This window comes from Apus apus, chromosome 18, assembly GCF_020740795.1.
Source record: "Apus apus isolate bApuApu2 chromosome 18, bApuApu2.pri.cur, whole genome shotgun sequence".
Lineage (NCBI taxonomy): Eukaryota > Metazoa > Chordata > Aves > Apodiformes > Apodidae > Apus > Apus apus.
In genome coordinates, this window is record NC_067299.1 from 5592364 (window position 1) to 5611387 (window position 19024).

Genomic DNA, 19024 nt, shown 5'->3' on the forward strand with positions numbered 1-19024 from the left:
TAATCCAAATCAAAATGGCACAATACACAGTTGAGATCCAATCAGCATCTGCAATAAGATATGCCTTAATAGGCTCATTAAAAAAAAAAAAAAAAAGGCAGAGGAATTAATCAAAGGGCCATTGGAAGTAAAGCAGGCAGCAATCCAAAAAATATTACAACTGGCTACTGAGTGATCCTTCCCATCCACCTCCCCTTTTGAGAGCTGAGACTGCAAGTTAACAGAATGATGGTGCTTCAGTTCACCTTCTCCTTGGTCTCAGTTTCATCCACTGCTATTTTGACTCGTAAGGGATTAATTTGTTTGCCTCTGAAACTTCTTTACTGTGAGGGTGACAGAGCACTGGAACAGGCTGCCCAGAGAGGTTGTGGAGTCTCCTTCTCTGGAGACATTCAAACCCCGCCTGGACACGTTCCTGTGTGATGTGCTCTGGGTGACCCTGCTCTGGCAGGGGGGTTGGGCTGGATGATCTTTTGAGGTCCCTTCCAACCCCTAGGATTCTGTGATTTGCAGATTTACAGTTACATCTTAGAATCCAACTGCAGTGGTTGGAAGAGAGAGATACTGCAGCAGTTTGAAAGACAGGAGCACAAATCCCTAGAAGTCACCGGGATGCTCTGCTAAAATATCGGTATTATCAGGGAAAACTTGTAATGCAGCAAAACAAGTGGATGCAGCTGTTGGTCAGGCACACAGACCAAAAATGTCACACCAGGGTCACACAGACAACCAGTCTCATTTGGAAGGGCAACCTAATTCATCCCAAACAAACCTACACAGCCAGAGGGGGTTCCTTGGACTGCTCTTCTACTGTTGGACTTTCAGAGCAGAAAAAGGAAGAAGAAAGGTGAAAAGAGAAGAACAGTTTGCTCTGTCCTTCTGACCTTACTGCTGCAGGAAAAGAGATGCCAGGGGCTGGATACTGTGTCTCTGTACTAACTCTTCACTGTGGACATGATTGCAATTAGAAACAGCAGGTTAAAAAAGTCTGCAAACTCAAAATTAAAGGCTTCAAGATTAGCCTCTAAGAAACAAGGGATGTCCATCTATACCCTGTCACCTGCTACAGCTCAGTTCTTTACCCATTATTTTTTTTTTGCCTGCCATAACTAAAATTCCTTAAATGGGTGCTTACCAAATCTTTCAGATACCACCTCAGAAACCAGTTACAGTTATTGATAGAAATCCCCGAGGAAGTTGAGGCAATATTGTCTTTAAAACTGCACCATAAGCCTCTTCCAAAATAGCATACAAGTAACACTAATGCACATGTTTTTGCCTAAGTAGTCAATTCTTTACAGCTACACTGATCCCATCAGCCAGAACCACAGCAGGAAGCTTCAAGCACCATTAGATGACCATAAGCCACATGAGCAAGTGGAGAAACGCTCAGGCTTTGTATCTGCTGAATACTTGTCAGCTCAGTAAAGTCTGAGATAGAAACACACAAAGACTCTGCCAGAAACCTCCACAATAACCACAACATACTGGAAGCAAAATCCCAGCACCCTCAGCTCACGTGGGAAGCAGATGAGCCCAAGGGCTTAAGGACTAGTCACTAATCCTGGTTAGTACCCCGGACTGGTCCCACACTGTCTCATCTATCAAAATGTGAGTGATTTTCCTCACTTTTATCAGCGCGATGATTTCTGACAGTACAGAAAACAGGCAAATGAAAAGCATTTCCTATTTAGAAAATTCAGATTGTAACAAGAGGTTTTGGAATAGTTCCCTAACACAGGATCATGTATCCTCCACACAAATAAAACCCCTTCTGTTAGTGCTCACTAGTAGAACAGGAAAGCTCTCTATCCAGGGCACAGTAAACACAAACTCTTGGAAATAGTTTCTAGCTGATAAAGATGGAGCAACCATCTGCAGTTTGAGAAAGACTGAAGTGCACCACTTTACTAACTTGTGTGTCTTTGCCTCCCCAATACAGAACGTGTTTTGTGCCATTTATCCAGTAATAAAAATCACAGGGCACAACTAAGGATTTTTTTTGCTATGTACAAAGTAGATTCTGTTTAAATTTACAGGCAGTGGAGGACAGCTTTCTGTTTCAGGAAAAAAAAAAATCATTATAATTTTAAGTTAACGGCAGCATGCCAAAAAAATGGAGGGTTCACAGGTTAATTAGACAGGCAGAGCTAATCACCTAAGAGCACTGTCAGAACAATAATGGGTGATGGTTAGCAGCAGTGGCTTCAAAACAGGCTCTTTAAGGGCCAGCACAGTTTGGAGGTGCTTCTCCTGCCACAGCTCTATTTGCAGCACACCCAGGAATGAAGAAGAGATGGAGAAAAAAATAAAAGCAGGACCCGTCTTATTTAACTGTTTTTATGTTGGCAAAATGATTTGTGCCACAGTATTTCCATAAGAAGTGGGACCATTATTCTCCTGTAGGAACACATTTGGTTTGAAAAGTATCACTGGACAGAACGGGAAAATCAAACCAGATGAATTATTCACAGCCTCCGATCAGAAGTGATCATTATTTCTGATGTTCCAAACTGTGATTAGGATTCAGTGCTCAGATGTCATTTGCTCCTTGAATAGCACCAGCAATGCAGAATTGCATGACACACATATATTACACACAAGTTCCATATCTATAATTTTATACACACCTTCTCCCACTAGATCTTTGCCTTAATGTAACCATTAACAGATAGTAAAAACACAATATTAACTAACGTTCGTTTTCATGGTGCTCATAAACGCCGTTAGCTTGACACACAGTGTCAACACTAATCATGGCCTAAAATTAACACCAAAATTGACTTCAACATTAATTGCACTATCGATGTGAACAGTAATACACATACTGATGCAGTTACAAATTGACTGCTAGTGGCAGCCAGAGCTGTTGACAACAGGCAAAGAGGGGAGTGGGAAAGAAACAGATCCCAGTCTTCCTCCTGAAAGCAGAACAGCCTTCAAAGGAAGGGAAGCCAACAGAAATGGCGGCTGGAGGTGAGGCAGGGAGAGTTCCTGAGTCTCCTTCTAGCAGGATCTCTAACTCCTGGAGAAGCAGAGCTGACAGAAAATCTGATGTAAACAAGAACAGCTTATTATGTGACAGTGGCTACGCTTGAGCCATGCCAATTGTGTTGGATTATTCTGCTTCTCTCACAAGGATGATGCTTGAGCCCAGGTACTTTATGCCATGCTTCATCTTATTTATGTCTACATATGGAAACCTGAATGTGGGTCTCGAAATCTCTAAGTAGGACAACTGAACTTACAGAACCCTGACAACACTTCTGTCTTGCTCCCATTCTGTTGCATCTGTACCACATGTAAATTTTATACACAAAGTATATACATATAAAACATGAATACATTTGTATGTTAGTATTTATTACATAAAGTTGTCTTAAGAAAGGAAATGCAACAGTTGTAGCAGTCTGGAAATGCTGAAGCTGAACATTATTGAGAGCACATTTCTTCCCTGCTGTGTAGGCACGTTCTGGCAGTGTCAAATCAAGGGCCAGGTGCTTTATTCCCCCTTCACAACCTCTGCCTGCTCTGGATGTAAACCCATGTCCACTGACCCCAGGATGCTGCACTGCCACGGGCAAGGTGTGTTTTAGAGAGGGAACAAAGACATCCTCAAAACCTGTACCTGATGCAGACACAATAATTTTGGTATTACATCACTCTAATCTGATGGCTGGAACTTCAGATGTAAAAGAGAGGCTGTCTGCACTTACACTGTCACCAAAAGCCATAAAAATGTGCTCTTCAGCATGAATCAACTCCCAGAACAAGGGCATGATGCACATGGTTTGCTAGAGGCATTCAGACTTGATGCCTTGACAAGGGTGAAGTGCCAAAACGTAGGATTCCTTCATTCCCATCTTGGCTCTGAAAAGGTGTCACTTAGCGATCAAAGCCGTGGTGGCAGGGAGCACAGCCAAGCACACCTTGGCACAGTTCTCCTGAACAGCACATGGCCAAGCAGAGGAGAGATGGGAAGAAATGGTTCCAGGATGAGACATGACAGAGGCTTGCTCAGGACAAGGCTCCATGCAGCACAGGGGACTAAAGATGTGAATTTGTGCTGTTTTGGTTCCTTGCACTAGACCAAAGGCACCCGAGTGGTGAGCCAGGAAGCAAAGCAGCAAAAGGCTGGTGATGTTCAGGAACAGCAGATAGACACAGAAAACACCAAAAGAAAAGCTCAAAAACACCAGTTATAGACAGTGTAGAAATAGATTTTACTGAGTTTTGTAGTTAACAAGCTTGCAGAGTGTCCCTGGGGGATAGCAAAAGGCATCAATGCTGAACCCAAACCAAATTCTCTATCAAATTCAAGTTCCTGCTGCAAGCCCACAAAGTCAACGGTGAGCAACACTGCCAGCTTCTGCACCAAAACAAAAGCATGGTTGATGACACTTCCCAAACTAAACAATAACTAACTTCTCCCTAGGCAGAGTGTAAGGCTTGAAAACTTCAGCTGAAACAGTTTGCAGCTGGTGAAGTTACAGACAGATGAAGATGTATTACAGAGAGTGACAGAAAAGCTTTATTGGAAAATTTCTCCTAGGCAAGAACTTTCTTCAAAATACAAAATTCTATCAAACTACTGAACAAAACTGCACCACCATGTCTTTCTGATCTAGCAATGCTTGGATTTGAAGATTTTAAAAACCTTTAAGAAACTTGGAGCTCTAGTTGCTCTCTGAATAAGACATGATTTGGGTGGTCACTGCTTTCAGTGTCCTCCGAGACCCTCACCTGTGATGTGTGGGGTTATTTTCTGCCCAAGAGTGCAACATTTGTCAAGTGTTTAAAAGTATCACAGACACTTAGTGGTGTGACTAAAATGTAAACATTTGATAAAAGTCAGAATTACTGGGAAGGTAACAAAATTACAATTCTGTATTTGGTTGATAAGCATTATAAAATGTATCAATCAGATCTGATGATATACGTTAAAATAATGTATTTATAACCTTCCAAAAATTCACCTTTTAAATAATTATAATACATTCTAACTCAAGGGTATATGTTGAAGGTTCATAACCTTTCAGTTCTGCCAGGAAAACCTCAGATCTTGGACATCCAGTATTGCTATTGCACCCAGGTACCTTTTCAAAAATCAGACCATGGGAGATACTGTGTTTACAAGTCCTAGAAACAGCAGAGTGAAGATACTGATCTGCATGAACATTAGCCCTTCAAACAATTCAAGGTATTGCAGAATACCCCTGCTTAACTGTACAACCACTGTTCAGCTGAGGAGATGCTCCATATTCATGGAGACAACTCATCCACCCCAGCCCTAACAGAGTTCAAAAGACCCCCCACCAGTCCCATCCTCCCATGCACACACCTTCTACTCTTAAAGCTACATTAAATGATCTAGGCATGTAAGTGAGCAAAAAACCAACCAGCTTTCAGTGATGCTAGGGGGACCCTCTTCTAATTTGTATTATATCCCGCCTGTCACAAGACATTCCACCTTTTACTAAAAATAACACTCTTCAGTCCAGGACAAAAACATGCTCTGCCCTGATCCCTACCCCCACACATCTCACTGTGACCTTTCAGCATCTCATTGATAGGGGCTGAAATTATCCTGCCAACGGAGGATCACCTTCTGAAATTGCATCACGATGACTGCAGATGAGGAGACACCACTTGCTGTGCAGCACAAACAGTTGTCCAGTTTCCCTGTTATTTAAACCCATTCTTACTGCCATAAGAGCCTTCAGGTAGGGATTGTTCCCAGAACACATCAAGGAGGGTTGGCAAATCCAAAGAGAAACAAGAATTTTTACAGTAATCTCTGGGGAAAAAAGTGGTGGGGTTGTGGGCAGGGGGGAAGAGATGCACGGGTGCTTTCCTTCACCTTCATGTTAATTCTCTGACTTTGCCATCACCCATTCTCTGGTTCTTCTCAAGTCCTTACCATCCACCAGAAGTAGCTCAGGGATATTTTAGTACCCTGTACCTGTCATAAAATGCAGGAACATGGGATGACAAAGCAGAGCATGCAGTTCAGCTATTAAGCTTTGCTTGTATAATATTCATTAGCTACACCTTTCAGCCCCAGGCAATCCAGGGAGCTGCTGGAGCAGAGTTTGAGCAGCCCTCTGCCCACTGCTGTCCTGGATTTCACCTGGCCAAACCCTCCCACACTCCCAGGAAAGGCTGAAGGTGCCTGCCAAGGCACCACCAAACAGCTCCGATTATGGATTATTTCTGATCCACACACAACTGAGAAAGAAAAACTGTGACATCTAGTGCCAATAGGGAAAATGACAGAGTTTAGAGGGACACTGCGTGAGGCTGAAGGGCAATGAGGGGTGTTGCTGCAGGCAATCCTTACACTCACTTTCTCCTTGTCCTTGAAGATCAGTTGGGTCTTATCAGCAGATGGTGCAGTTCTAGTGCCAGGCGATCATGGTAAATTGTAGTTAAACTACATAAAGTGCTATAGAAAAACATCAGAATGCCCAGCTCAAGAATGACAAGTAATACATTGAGTTATCCAAGAGGCTGAAGGAATTACCTTCTCACAGTAAGATTTCAGCTAATATGCTAATCTTCAGAACAAAGCCACCTTCAATGGGCATTTCAAGAGGGTGTCACTACATTACACTAAAGAAAAAGGCTTCTACTTGTTTAAAAATATTTTTTTAAAAGCAGAAATGTTAAAGGTCTGGTGTTATAATCTAGATAAGCAAGCAGGCTGTGGTATGAACTTAAAATTTTCATCTTAAAGACATTTTAGAGTAAAATGCATAAGATTACAAAAAACTACCTGTGGATTTTTTCCTCCCTTCTATATAAACTCTGTGCATTTCGATGGTCCATGTCTCTTTTAAAGGGTCAGACTGGTGTCAGGCTGAGCATCCACCTCTGGTGCTTAGTTCTTGATGTGCTCACAGTTGCACAATAAATTATACCCCTTTTGTCCTCAGGAGCACTAGAAGGGAGCTATCTACTGGTATTTGATTCTGCTGATAAAGGACTGCAGTTTTCAGCTTTCTTCTATACCTACAGGCTCTGAGAATTACTTACAAACTGTTCTCAACTTTTCTACTGTGGAAGATTCAGCCTTGTCAAGGGTGGTGGCTTACTGAAATCCTATGGTAGCACAAAGAGCTCATCTGTACAGTCTCAGAAGAGAGCAGAGGTGTCAAAGCAGCCTGACTAGTAATAGAGGACACACAAAAAAACCCCAACCAATGAACTAAACAAAACAGGAGTAATTTGAGACCAGGACACAGTTCATGAGCTTAACATGAAGGATCCAGAACAAGACACCATCAAGCAGAAAGCTCCAGGTAACATTCTGGATTCTATCTGCAGTCCAAAGGAAGAGCAGATATGCTTCAGGAGAACTCTGGGTGCAGTGTGTGACCAAGAGGATGGAAAAAGGCCCTGCACTAGCAATGTCTTCTGTGCTGCCAGAGCAGGCAACAGGGCCAGCAGCACTGCAAGCTCCCTCGCGTGGCCACGACCAACACAGGATCCTCTGCTCAGAAGGAGCAAGCACTGCCCAGGAATAAAGAGCAAGTTGTATTTTCATGGTCCATTAAGTCCTTGGCTTCTTTGTTGAGACAATTAGCAAAGAGATAATTACTGCCAAATGAGGTGGTGGGCTACATGAAGTGGTCACAAACTAATCAGAGAAAAACCTCTTGTATTGTGGAAGTTCTTGAGAATTCCCATTTCACAGATTTCCTGAAAACACAAGTCAGGTTAGTCAGGTTAGCTCAGAATGCTGCTTGCAAACTCTGAGAAGGCAGAGGGAACTAAGCTTAGAGCTCCTGCTCTGCCCTGTATTAGAGCAGGGATTGCAACTTTGGTTGTTGATATCCAGCTGACCACAAACCTCCGTGATTTTATGCTGCTTTCTCAATTTCACCTGCTAGCTAAAACAATTAGGACACTCAGCTCAGCTGAATGCTTTAAGAGGACGAGTGTCTTGACCCCTCTTCACATAGAGGAAAATGTAATTGTTAATAGTGTGAAGCACAGCTCCAACAGGAAAGACAAGCCTTGCCTCAGAACAGCTGATACCACGATGGCAAGGCACTCACTTGCAGTGGGGGAAGAGATGTGTTGGGAGTCTCATCTAAACCACACAAAACAGTAATAGGAACCTAAATGCACAAAACAGCAGCTATATTCACTATAGTCAAAAGTTTTCAACAAGAATTTCCTCTTCAGTAAAAAAATGCATGATGTACAATCTCTCAAAAGACTTTGGATTCAGAAAATCAGCAGCTTTGGCTGGATAAAAAAAAAATTAAAAATCACACCTACTTAGAAAGCTCTTACCAAGCACTCCCACCCATCTGAACTGGAAACAGCTCACACCTCTGGAGCTCTGGGGTACAGACTATACCCATTTGTCTAATTCATCCTGAAAACACCCCAAAGCAATCCCGTCTTATTAGGATATGAACAAACTGAAGCAGTGAAAACTCTGACTAAAGCTACCAATCAAGCCCCTGCAAAGCCTGGGAACCCTTGTACTAATTTCTTTAGGGATCTCCTCCCCTGTAACATGATTTTCAGCTTATAAGGGCTTCTGGCATTTTGAACTCAAATATATCTGAGGACAAAACTCTTCCTTAAGAAATTCAGACAAGTTTAGAGAGCCAAGGAAATGTGCCATATTCCAAGAACAGTTCACCATTGTCACACACAGAACAAGTGCAGAACCAATTAACATTTTCTCCTGCTCCTTGTGGCATGTCTCCTCTTCCTATGCAATACTACCAGCTACTGCCACATAGATGGATTACCCCAAGGATCTTTGGTTCCTGGCAGATAAGATGCTGTATTTCTGTGCCCTGACGCTATGCAGACTGATTCTCATAAAAAACAGAATGGAACCACTTACAGCCTTAACAAAGAAAAGGCTTATGCTCTGGATTTATCTAGCATCCTGTCTCTTCCTCCTCCACCCCTGCAGCCATCTTCTTTGGAAAGAGAAACTTGAGCACATGTTTGTGGAGATTTGTTTCCTCGGCTGAACAAATTAAACCATAAAAGCCTAAAGTCAGCTCATCCAGATAAAGAAAGCGCAGCGCGGAGGAATGAATCTGTTTGGCAGCTCGTCGCCTCCTGAACGTCACCTGTCCTTCAGACTGCTGCTGGAACGTCTTCCTCAGATTGTCTGCTCTCCCCACTGAATGAGCACTATTGTGTGCCATGGCTATTGGTAACAGAGTTCAATCCCAATGCTTCCAACCTCATTGCAGCTGCAGCGACGTGTCCAGCTGTGGCCAGGCCGGCTGCCAGCTCAGCCTGCCCAGCTGTGAGCTGCCTCCTTGGCCTGAACTGCCCAGGACACTGAGCCCTGGGCTGGGATTTCATCTCTGCAGCCAGCACCCTCACCTCAGTTCTGGGAATTCATTAAAAAGCAAGTTCAAGTCTGCCCCATACCTCCCCAAGAAGCGATCTTCAGTAGCCAGAGAAATGGGGGGAACATTGTATTTTCCCCTCATTTTTCCCACTTTCCAGTGACTCGACCCCTCAGTGTAACAGACACAGAGGCAGGGCCTGAACCTGAGCATTAGATACCAACACCACACACACCACAACAGCCATGTAATTTTTCTTCAGACTGATCACAACTAAGTCCACGAAGGGTTAAAAAAATCTCCTAATTTTTTTTGGTGGTCTTTGGGTACAGAATCTCATATAATAAGACTATTTGTATTCATACTGGCAGAGTAAACACTACATGTTCATGCCCAGGCAGCTCTGTGCTTGTAATTTCAGAAAGAACAGAGCTATGTCCCTCAGGGACTTTGCTATTTCCCCAGCCACCATCCACTCAAACGCTGAATGAGAGCAGAGAAAGAGAGAAAGATGATGGCATAAGCCTCCACAGCACTGCAGCCTCAGCTTTCCCCAAGAACACAGGGAATAGCTCATTTCAGGTTTAATTATACCAGTTAAAACATTTCTACTATAGGCCAGCAAAAGACAAGGACATAGTGCTCCCAGAGTCACCATTTACTGATTAGGTTCAATTTGAAAACATCATGTTCAAAACCTTCCCCTGACAAGATACATGCAGGAAAGAGTGATGAAATCCTAGTTCCTCTCATCACTAGACCTAATGTTTCTGAACAGAGCTTTTACAAATCTTAAAGTTATACATCTAGTTCAATGATGCCAAGGGAAAAAGAAAATCATACCACCACTTAGAACTGTTTAAATTTAAATCACTGTAGCAACGTTCACTTACTGAATCCCACCTAGCCTAGGCAAAACCAGAAATAAACACATCTTCTACAAGTTAGTTTCATTCTCCAGTCATTGAAGTCCTGCCATCTTTGGCTTGCTAATAACACACCAGCAGAAGCCAAACACAACAGCACAACCTCCTCCTGGCTTGAGCTGAAGGAGTAACTGTTATCCCAACAGCATGAGCAGGTTGTTATTCTCAAGTAAATAATTCACTAGAGGGGGATGTTGCACACACCTTGCCAGTGTGCTAAGCAAACACTGCATGGTGACTATTTAAATGGAAGGAAAAAATTGTTTTTTCATTTTTTAAGCAAATGAAAACATTTCTGTTTAGTCTTGTAAAACATTTTTCTCAAATACAAACTCCAGTTACCTGGAATAGCTGAATGAGCACTTTTTAATTATGAAGAAAAACCAGCATGGGCACAGGTCTGAAATGGAATCATCATTTACTATGGAGGTTAAAATACCCATTGTATGGAAGGCATTAATTTTTAATGAAACAAAAATCTCATTTTCAAGAAAGAGATTTCATCTGTGAAAGCCTGAATGAATAGATTTTGTGCCTGGCTGGTAAATTTTCATTACAATTGTCAAACCTAGTCCAAAACACAATGTACCACAGGACATGGAAAGAAAAGTAGCATTAAAGTAAGTGCAACTTGCCTCATTTCCTCCTGGCAGCCTGTTCATGTGCACCAGTTGGCCCTGATCATCCAGCACCAATTCAGTGTATGTTAGGATGTCGGAAGGCAGCGGTGGTGTTGGCAGGAATGCATGTTCATTCATAGATTCCCAGAGTTTAATCAAAGACTGGTGGATGGAAAGATAAATTTTTGTTATATCGTCTGTAAATAGTTTTTTTTCAATCCACTGTGACTTAATACTCAAGACAGAACACTCTGAAACATTCTTCCAGTTTGACTGGCAATATTCAGTGAATATCACTTACTTTGGAATTTAAACCATGAAACACAAAGTAGCATTATTCAAATTATGCAGTTCAGGAAAGACCCAGCAAATCAGATATACAACCAGCTCTGCAACTCATTAACACATTTAATGATGTATGAGCCCTGTCCCAGGAACTATCCCCCCCATGTTGTCCAACCCTCTATGAAGGCTGGATAACACGGTGGGAAAACACAAGAAACATAACCAAGAAGCACAAGTTTTTTTTACATTTCAACTTTTACTGTTTGACTTATTAATGGAACTACAACAACAGTGTATCAGAAGTCCTAATTTCTTTCCAAGTAGTCTCAATCCATAGCTGTGTAGACCCTGGGGGACCATTATTAGCCACTCCAGGCCACTTGTTTCCCTGCCAAGCAAGGATGGTAACTGATAGAAATGCTTTGCAGGCACAAAAGTTTAGAACAACCCAGCAGGCCTTACGGACACTTACTTGCCGAAACATCTCAGGAATGTCATAGACATATGATGTCCCCAAAGACTGTGCCTGGAATCTCTTGGACTGAAGCAGGTCTTTGGTCACGTATGGGGTATTGATCAGCATCCCATGAAGTGGTCCCTGTTTATCCCCGTATGCCTGGAACATAATCTGCAGCACAAAACGTGACCAATTACAGTTTAATCCACTTGTTCCATACACCTGTCTCCTCCAGATTTTACACAAAATCATCAGGCTATCCCAGGCTTGTTTCTGTTCCCTACAAATATGTTAATACTGGCACATCCTGTAACACTGTGCTTCATCACGCATTACTGCCCTTTGGAGACAGCGCTGGACCATTACTGCACGGATCGGAGTATCGCTGACTTATTACCACATCACAGCAGAAAGCCAAGTGAACAGAGCCACATCCCCACAGAAAAAAGCCTGTGACTTAGATGACTTCACATCCACCAGTATTTCCCCTGACGCCGTATCTATGCCGATGGATTGTGATAGCTGGGAGCAGAGAGGAGAACTCTGTTATTTATGTAGTCGAACAGTGCGGTATCCGTATCTCCACTGACTGATCATGGAAGCTAGGTCAAGACTTGCATATGTCATTTGGCTTGAAGTTTTGATATTCTAAGTTTAAAAGATTTTCCCAGAGTAGCAACATGAATTATCAGCTGCCATGCTTCATGGCACTATATATTCCACCCAGCCAGGCCTCCAAAGGAAATCTATTTCAACTAAGGAACACCAGGAGGACTGTTGGCCAGGACAGCACGGCACAAGTGCTGCTGAGCACAAATGTGCCTGACAACAGCAACATGATCAGGCTGTTTTTAATAACATGGTGATCAGATCTGATGGGGCAAATGGCAGATATTTCTCTGATTTAAGGTTATTTAACTGAATAATTGCACTAAAGACACAATTCAGTAAGTAAAGCCTATTTTTGTTTTGAAATTCAAAATAGTAGGTTGTGCTCTCTTCAGTCTTCACAAATGTTGGTTTGTGAAGTAGCTTTTTCAATGGGAGAAATATTTGTTCAGGGTAACAAGTATTTGTCTCACAGCCTGTGTTAGGATCTGTTACTGCACCAGGGGCCCACTTCTCCTTAAATCTCTGGAAAGCCTCTGAGCAGCACTGGGAGAACTGGGAAGTCAGCAGTGAGCATCATCACTCATGACTGCAGGAGCTGCAAATCAAGCAATCAGGGTCATTCTCTCACAATGAATCTATTTTTCCCTTCTTCAGAAGTCATGAAAGTGCCCAGCACTCAGTACATCAGTAATGTTTGCATTCTTTTCAAAGAATTACCTAAGTTCAAAACTACCCTCTGAAAACACAGGAAAAAATACACAGATCTGAATCCATCCTATAAACCTGCATTGTGAGGGGGAGGAAGATTTACTGAAAATCAGCACCTTCAAGCTTTGTAAGACAAGCCTTCCTCTCAACTACTCAAAGAGTTAAGTGAAAGAATTCCTATCAGTACAATTTTTTGTAATAGAAGCTAGCTTAATGTCCTTGAAAAAAAAATCAAATTTAAAAAAATACAATATTGGAAAAGTTACTCAAGGCTGGACAGACAAAAGCACATTCCCCTAGCTTCAAAAAAATAAAGTTCATCACAGAGTTGAGGAGGAAAGGTGACCTTCACAAATTACTAAAAAAAAATCTCAAGTGTTAAGCTCAGCTACTGGAGATTATTAAAAATGTTCTTTTCTTTCTTCACCTCCACTCAAAGGCAGAAATGAAGTAAACATACAGACACTATCTGTTCTACGATCTCCAGAACTGGACAAATTGTACAGCCAGGCAGCTTGCTGGAAAAATGTAAATGGAGAAGATGGAGAAAAGGTGACTCAGCACTTAGTGTTCAACATTAACAGTGCCCAAGTGATTTATTCTGCTGCTGTTACTGCATGGCAGAGAGATTATTGCAGAGGGAGATGTAAACATTTCTGTATTCAAATATTTTTCATGCATCCTATGCTCCATGTATTTTAGTATATGTAGGTATTTCAGTTAACCACACTATTCCTATGCCATGAAAAGCAGAAATACCAGAACAGCCACAACCATTATAAAAAAGCCCATTATACTTCATAAAAATGATATAAAAGCACCTTTAATAATTTTATATCCTACTACCCAGGTCATTCCCCATATCTTTAGAATTTAAAAGACAAGTTCACAGATTTTCTCTATCTACTCAAGGAAACATATAATTAATAATATTTTTTATTACAACCTTCAGGATGAGCACCAACAGCGGATCCCTTTTCTATTACTTTTTTGAGCACTCTGCCACAGAGGAAAACAGATGTACAAATGACGGAAGGTGTGTACAAAACAATTAGGAGGTACACACTTTTACATAACTGATTACATTTTGCACACCCAGGTGCCTATTGCAAGATGATCTGTGCATCCTCCTTCCTCTGGCAAAGTCGAACAGCAATTTTATGTTACCTGAGAACACCCCAAACCACCCAGGAGCTTCATCAGGTGTAAAGTGTGTCCCCCAAGTAACTTCCTCATCTAACTGTGGAGCCATAAGGAGCCATACCTGCCCTGTCCTGGAGTCTGTCACTTCTTTGTACAAGCTGATGTCCAAGTAGTAGCCTGACTCGTTGGTCAAGAAGAGACGGATGGGAATTGCCTTCCCAGTCGGAGTCAGGCGGATGTTGATCTTCAGCTCGGCTTGGAGGACGCGGAGCTTCCACAGGCGGCTCCCGTAGCGCATCACCATGCTCCGCACCGACTCCTCGATCTGCAAACACAGAAGAAGAATTCCCCTCACCTTTCTGGGCACAACCCCCACTTTGTCACCTCTCCACCCTGCAAGGTCCTGCTCAAAGGGGTACCCCAGCATGTCATCCCAGAGGAAAAGGGAGGGAAGCACCAAGTAGCAGCACATCCTCAGTGCTGTCACAGGACCTTGATGGTCCATCTTTCTCCTCCTAAAGAGCGTTGGGACAGGCAGGAACTGAACTCAACCTGGGCACTGCTGAGGGAGAGGGACAAGGATTCCCTTTTCCCCCATGGCACTTCACAGCCCAGCCAAGCACAGGGTGCCCACTGCCTCCCCTCCATCTGCCACCCCTCCTGCACGCGCAGCTCACAGCTAAGAGCTACAAAATGCAGGAAAGTGAAACCCTTGACAAACAGTTTTATAGCACTTATATGCACAATAATCATGTTTCACCACACATGAGGTATGGTGCTTTAAATCAACAAAGCAATTACTACTTGGAGCTCGGCCTCTGCTGTTCTATTACACTTTATAATATACTACTATTGGCAAATAGCGCATATTAAAAGAAGGCAATTTATAGGTTGTTTTAAACATTCTTTTAAAAAATAAAATGTCTCTTTTCCACAGCAGCTCAGGGAAAATTCACAATACACATCTGAGGGCAGCCCAACTTCCAGCGGCTGAATATCTCAGCTTCTTCTGAACTTCCTGGGAACTAAAGATTTTAGATGTGCCAGGAGAGGATTTATTCAAAAGTGATTTAAGCCACCAGTTCTTAATCATGATTTAAAAGTCAGCAAGCAAGAGATACTTATTTTGATAACCAATTCATCTTCTTAAACTTTCAGTTATTCTCGTAAGGAAAGGTCAGCTCTCATCTTTCAGTAACCATGAACAGAATGTTGATTTCCAACTAAATGCAGCCTTTACAGTTTATTTGGGACTTTCTTTGTGCTGGTTCTGCTAACCAGAAACATGCTTTATGCCTAAACACTTTCATCTATGCATCTACAAAGCTTAATGTTCATTTATTTATAATGTTGATCTCTGTGGTTTTGTATCAGAGAATGAAAATTAGGTACTTCTTTTTGTAGCTGAACTTACAAATTCTTTTCAAGTTGATTATTTATCTCACATTTTATTTGGATAGAATCTGCACTTTTGTAACAAAGAGAAGAGCATTTAAAGCTATTTCCTTATTACAATTGTTTATGTCAAACACACAATGAAAAAATAAGTTTAGTTACAAACACAAAACCTGTTTTTAATAAACTTCCTTAGCTTACAGAGAAGAAGTGAGCTGCACAGCCTGAAGGACTCTGTTACTCCACTAAAAATGTGAGCTCTGCTAGCTCTGAAGTCTTCATAGACTGGAATAATAAACAAAGCTTTCTTCCTTTCTCACTGCCAAACAGGTTCCTAATGTGAAACAAACCACTTGCTTGCATTAACTATCTAAAATATATTCTCTTGGCTTTTGAAGATAAGTTGCTCTACCAGCTCAACAAGCAATCTTCAGTTAGACATCCATTAGTTATGTGATTCCACTTTCTTTACTGAAAAGCAAAACCCCAGTATTTGTAGGATAACTCAGCTGACCCTTGTGTTACCACTTCTAATAATGGTCCCCAATTTCTTGAGCTTTCTGTTATAAAATTGCTGGTAGAAACTGTCTCTCATTCACCAAACGGTATTAAAGTGTAATCAATGACCAGGTGCAGCTCCATAGCATAAAAAGGCAAGAAAAGACCATCTAACTCTGGTGGGTCAAGCCCACAAAAAACAAACAGCTCAGAGCTAGGAAAAAGATCATACCTTAGATGGGTCCATGATGACAGTAGGCACGAAATTTAAGAAGATGTGATTGCAGTCGGTGCGCACGTTGGTATTATTAAACGCCACCTCCAACTCATCCATGGCTTCCAAAAGCAATCGCTCTCCCTCATTTTGCAGATACTCAAAGGAGGCTTCCTGCCAGATATTGTCAACATATAATTTACTCTCTACTCAAAAATCACAGCCCAAGAATACAGTGTTTGAAAAACTGCATAAGGACCTGACTGAGAAAATAGGTTACATTAGTTTCAGGAGATGTGCAACCCTCAAACAGATCCATCACAATCACAGAGCCAATATTCCCACTGCCTGGATTCACACACCCAGCTGACTTGTGCCCTCGTTTAGGTCAGCACAAATGCAAAACCAGACAGGGCAAACCACCACTGCAGTAGTGCAGGAGAAACAGAGAGAAACAAGTGTTGCCTCAAAATGCAAAGATTTCTGACTATCCACTCGGGCCACAGAAAAATCTCCTTGAAGCATATGAAGAATAGGGCTTTGGAGACATGCTTCTGCAGAGCCAACAGCAGCAAGAGCAGGCACATCTCCACAGTGCTCCACACAGCCAACACGTCCGCACGTTCTTAGAACGACTTGCAGTGTTTCACACACTTGAAGAAGAGACACCTTGCACAGGTGACCAAACTCACCTTGGTAACCAGGTCTGAATGCCTTATGATAGCCCTCACGAAGAACCTGTAGTCTGTCACTTCTGTTCCCACTTCAACTTTAGCAGCTCCCAGGTAGAGATGCATTTTGTGGTTGGCACACGGAATGGCAGTCAGATCGAAGTTGCGCATTCGGTTCAACTCCAGCTGGAAAGCCAGAGCTGGCTCCAGGTGACGGTAAATCCTGTCTTCCTCAAACTGGAGGCACCCAGCAACATACAGGTAGAAAAGGGTGTAAAAGAGGAGGGAGGGTTAAGAAGCCGAAACTGAAGATGGGGAGAACTAGACAACACGCCTTATGAAATTTCGTATGTAATTTTAAAACTAAAAATTCAAATTAATCCAGCCCAGGTTTTCCTGTCTCATGCAGAGTCATCAGCACTAAGAGCTGCATTGAAATTGTTGAAATACTGAAAGTAGAAAACAAGCTGCAAGACAGCAAGATCTCAAGCTCACTCATCCCAAAACCCTCTTTCTCACTGAAGCCAGAAAGTCTGATACTGGATCATTTTACTGCTTCTAGAGCTCCTTTCTTACACTGTGACTAAAATCTACATGAACAGGAGCTTCAGGTCAGGCTTCCAAATGCATCATCCCCAAGTATCAAAGACTCATCATTGTGACTGACAAATTTCTGTGTGTGCAGACTGGCCTAGTGAGGGAACAGAAAACACCATGTGAAGCTGGCCTGAAGTACCTCCCATCCTCTTGGACTGGCAAGGAACAGCTACGTGAAAGAAGGATAAAGGCAACACTTAACAGAAAAATATTTAAAATATACAACTTACCTTATCCCGGGCACGGAATGTGAAGAACTTTGGAAACTCCCTCTGTTTGAAAATAAAAGCAATGCTGTTAGCCCTTCAAAAATAAGACATCTGATCTACGCAGAGTGCTCACAGGCGAGACCTGGGGTAGCACCACAGCAGAGATGACAGAAGTTGGTACAAGCTAGTTTGTCAACATCACAAAGGATAATAAAAAATCAAGTTCCTCTAAAGAAGGCAGCAGAGGTCATTTAAACCTGTCTGCTAATGCAACAGATGCTACTTGATTGGCTTTTTTTTATTGTCATCAATTATTAACAGACAATAACATGGAACTGTCCAGACAGAAGAGGGAAACTTCTTCTAGTTCTAGAATTATTATGATTACTGTGGAAATGTTTGGGAGCCATACAAGGATATTAACACTCCATTATGCAAGCAGATGCACACAAAACAATGGTCTCTATTCAATAGCTCTCTTCATACTATTACTGCTAGAAATACTCTTTTCCCAAGGAAAACAATGAATTGTAATCAATTAACTTTATCCTTACATATCCTTCAATATCCTTACTATCCTTAAATAGTTCTCTACAAAAGTCTCCCAAATATTATTAGGTTTCTCTGTTATAGATAAAACCCTACAAATGACATGGGATTTACATTTTCGGGGTGCACTGCACGTCTTAGAATAGAAAAAGACTGAACCCATCCTTCTACCTACCCCTCCAGTTCCATTTGAGCAAAGCCACCCACTTCTGTGGAATCACACTTTTACTGGGCAGAGGAACTTTGGTGAATGCTTTGCACCACCATGAGAATACCAGCCTTTATGCTAAAGGTGACCTGAGAGAGCAAACACAACTTGCCAGGGCTGTCTTACTAAGAAAAAAAAGAAGGCATCTGACCTGGACTCACTGAACTTCTGGATCACTATCAATAAGGAAGTGCAACCCTAGCTTGATCCAGCACACCAGTGCATGGTGACAGAGCATAAGGCTCCACTGAGCAACACAGCTTTTAAGGCTAGAAGTAATCTTCTGGCTGGTCATTTTCCTTACCTCCTATAAAAAACAGTCCCCAGAACTTCACCTGATGACTCTCAGTTGAGCAAAATAACTTATGTTTGCCTGGAGTAACCAATGGTACAGGAAATCCTGCCTGAATATTCAGGCAATGGGTGTATCAGGTGAGCCTATGAGCATCAACTGTACTCTAAGAAAACAACCACTTCCATGTTTCCTCACTTCCAAATCCCTCCTACCTGTCCCTCCTCTGCACGCTGCCAATTTCTCCTCATCATCCATGCTCATTCTATCACTAATGTAATTGTTTCCAAGGCATTTGAGTAGCATTG

The 19024-nt window shown here is 42.1% G+C and overlaps 1 protein-coding gene across 8 annotated transcripts in view; it reads right to left on the reverse strand.

Moving 5' to 3' along the window:
• The window catches only part of ACACA (acetyl-CoA carboxylase alpha), a 126676-nt gene that overhangs the window by 48122 nt on the left and 59530 nt on the right, over window positions 1–19024 (reverse strand). For all 8 annotated transcript variants that reach the window (XM_051635482.1, XM_051635476.1, XM_051635477.1 and 5 more), the window contains 6 exons: window positions 17689–17730; window positions 16883–17098; window positions 16209–16364; window positions 14205–14408; window positions 11636–11791; window positions 10894–11040 (listed from right to left, as the gene is read on the reverse strand). In XM_051635482.1, coding sequence (XP_051491442.1) covers window positions 10894–11040; window positions 11636–11791; window positions 14205–14408; window positions 16209–16364; window positions 16883–17098; window positions 17689–17730 — 921 coding nt within the window. The remainder of the gene's footprint in view (window positions 1–10893; window positions 11041–11635; window positions 11792–14204; window positions 14409–16208; window positions 16365–16882; window positions 17099–17688; window positions 17731–19024) is intronic.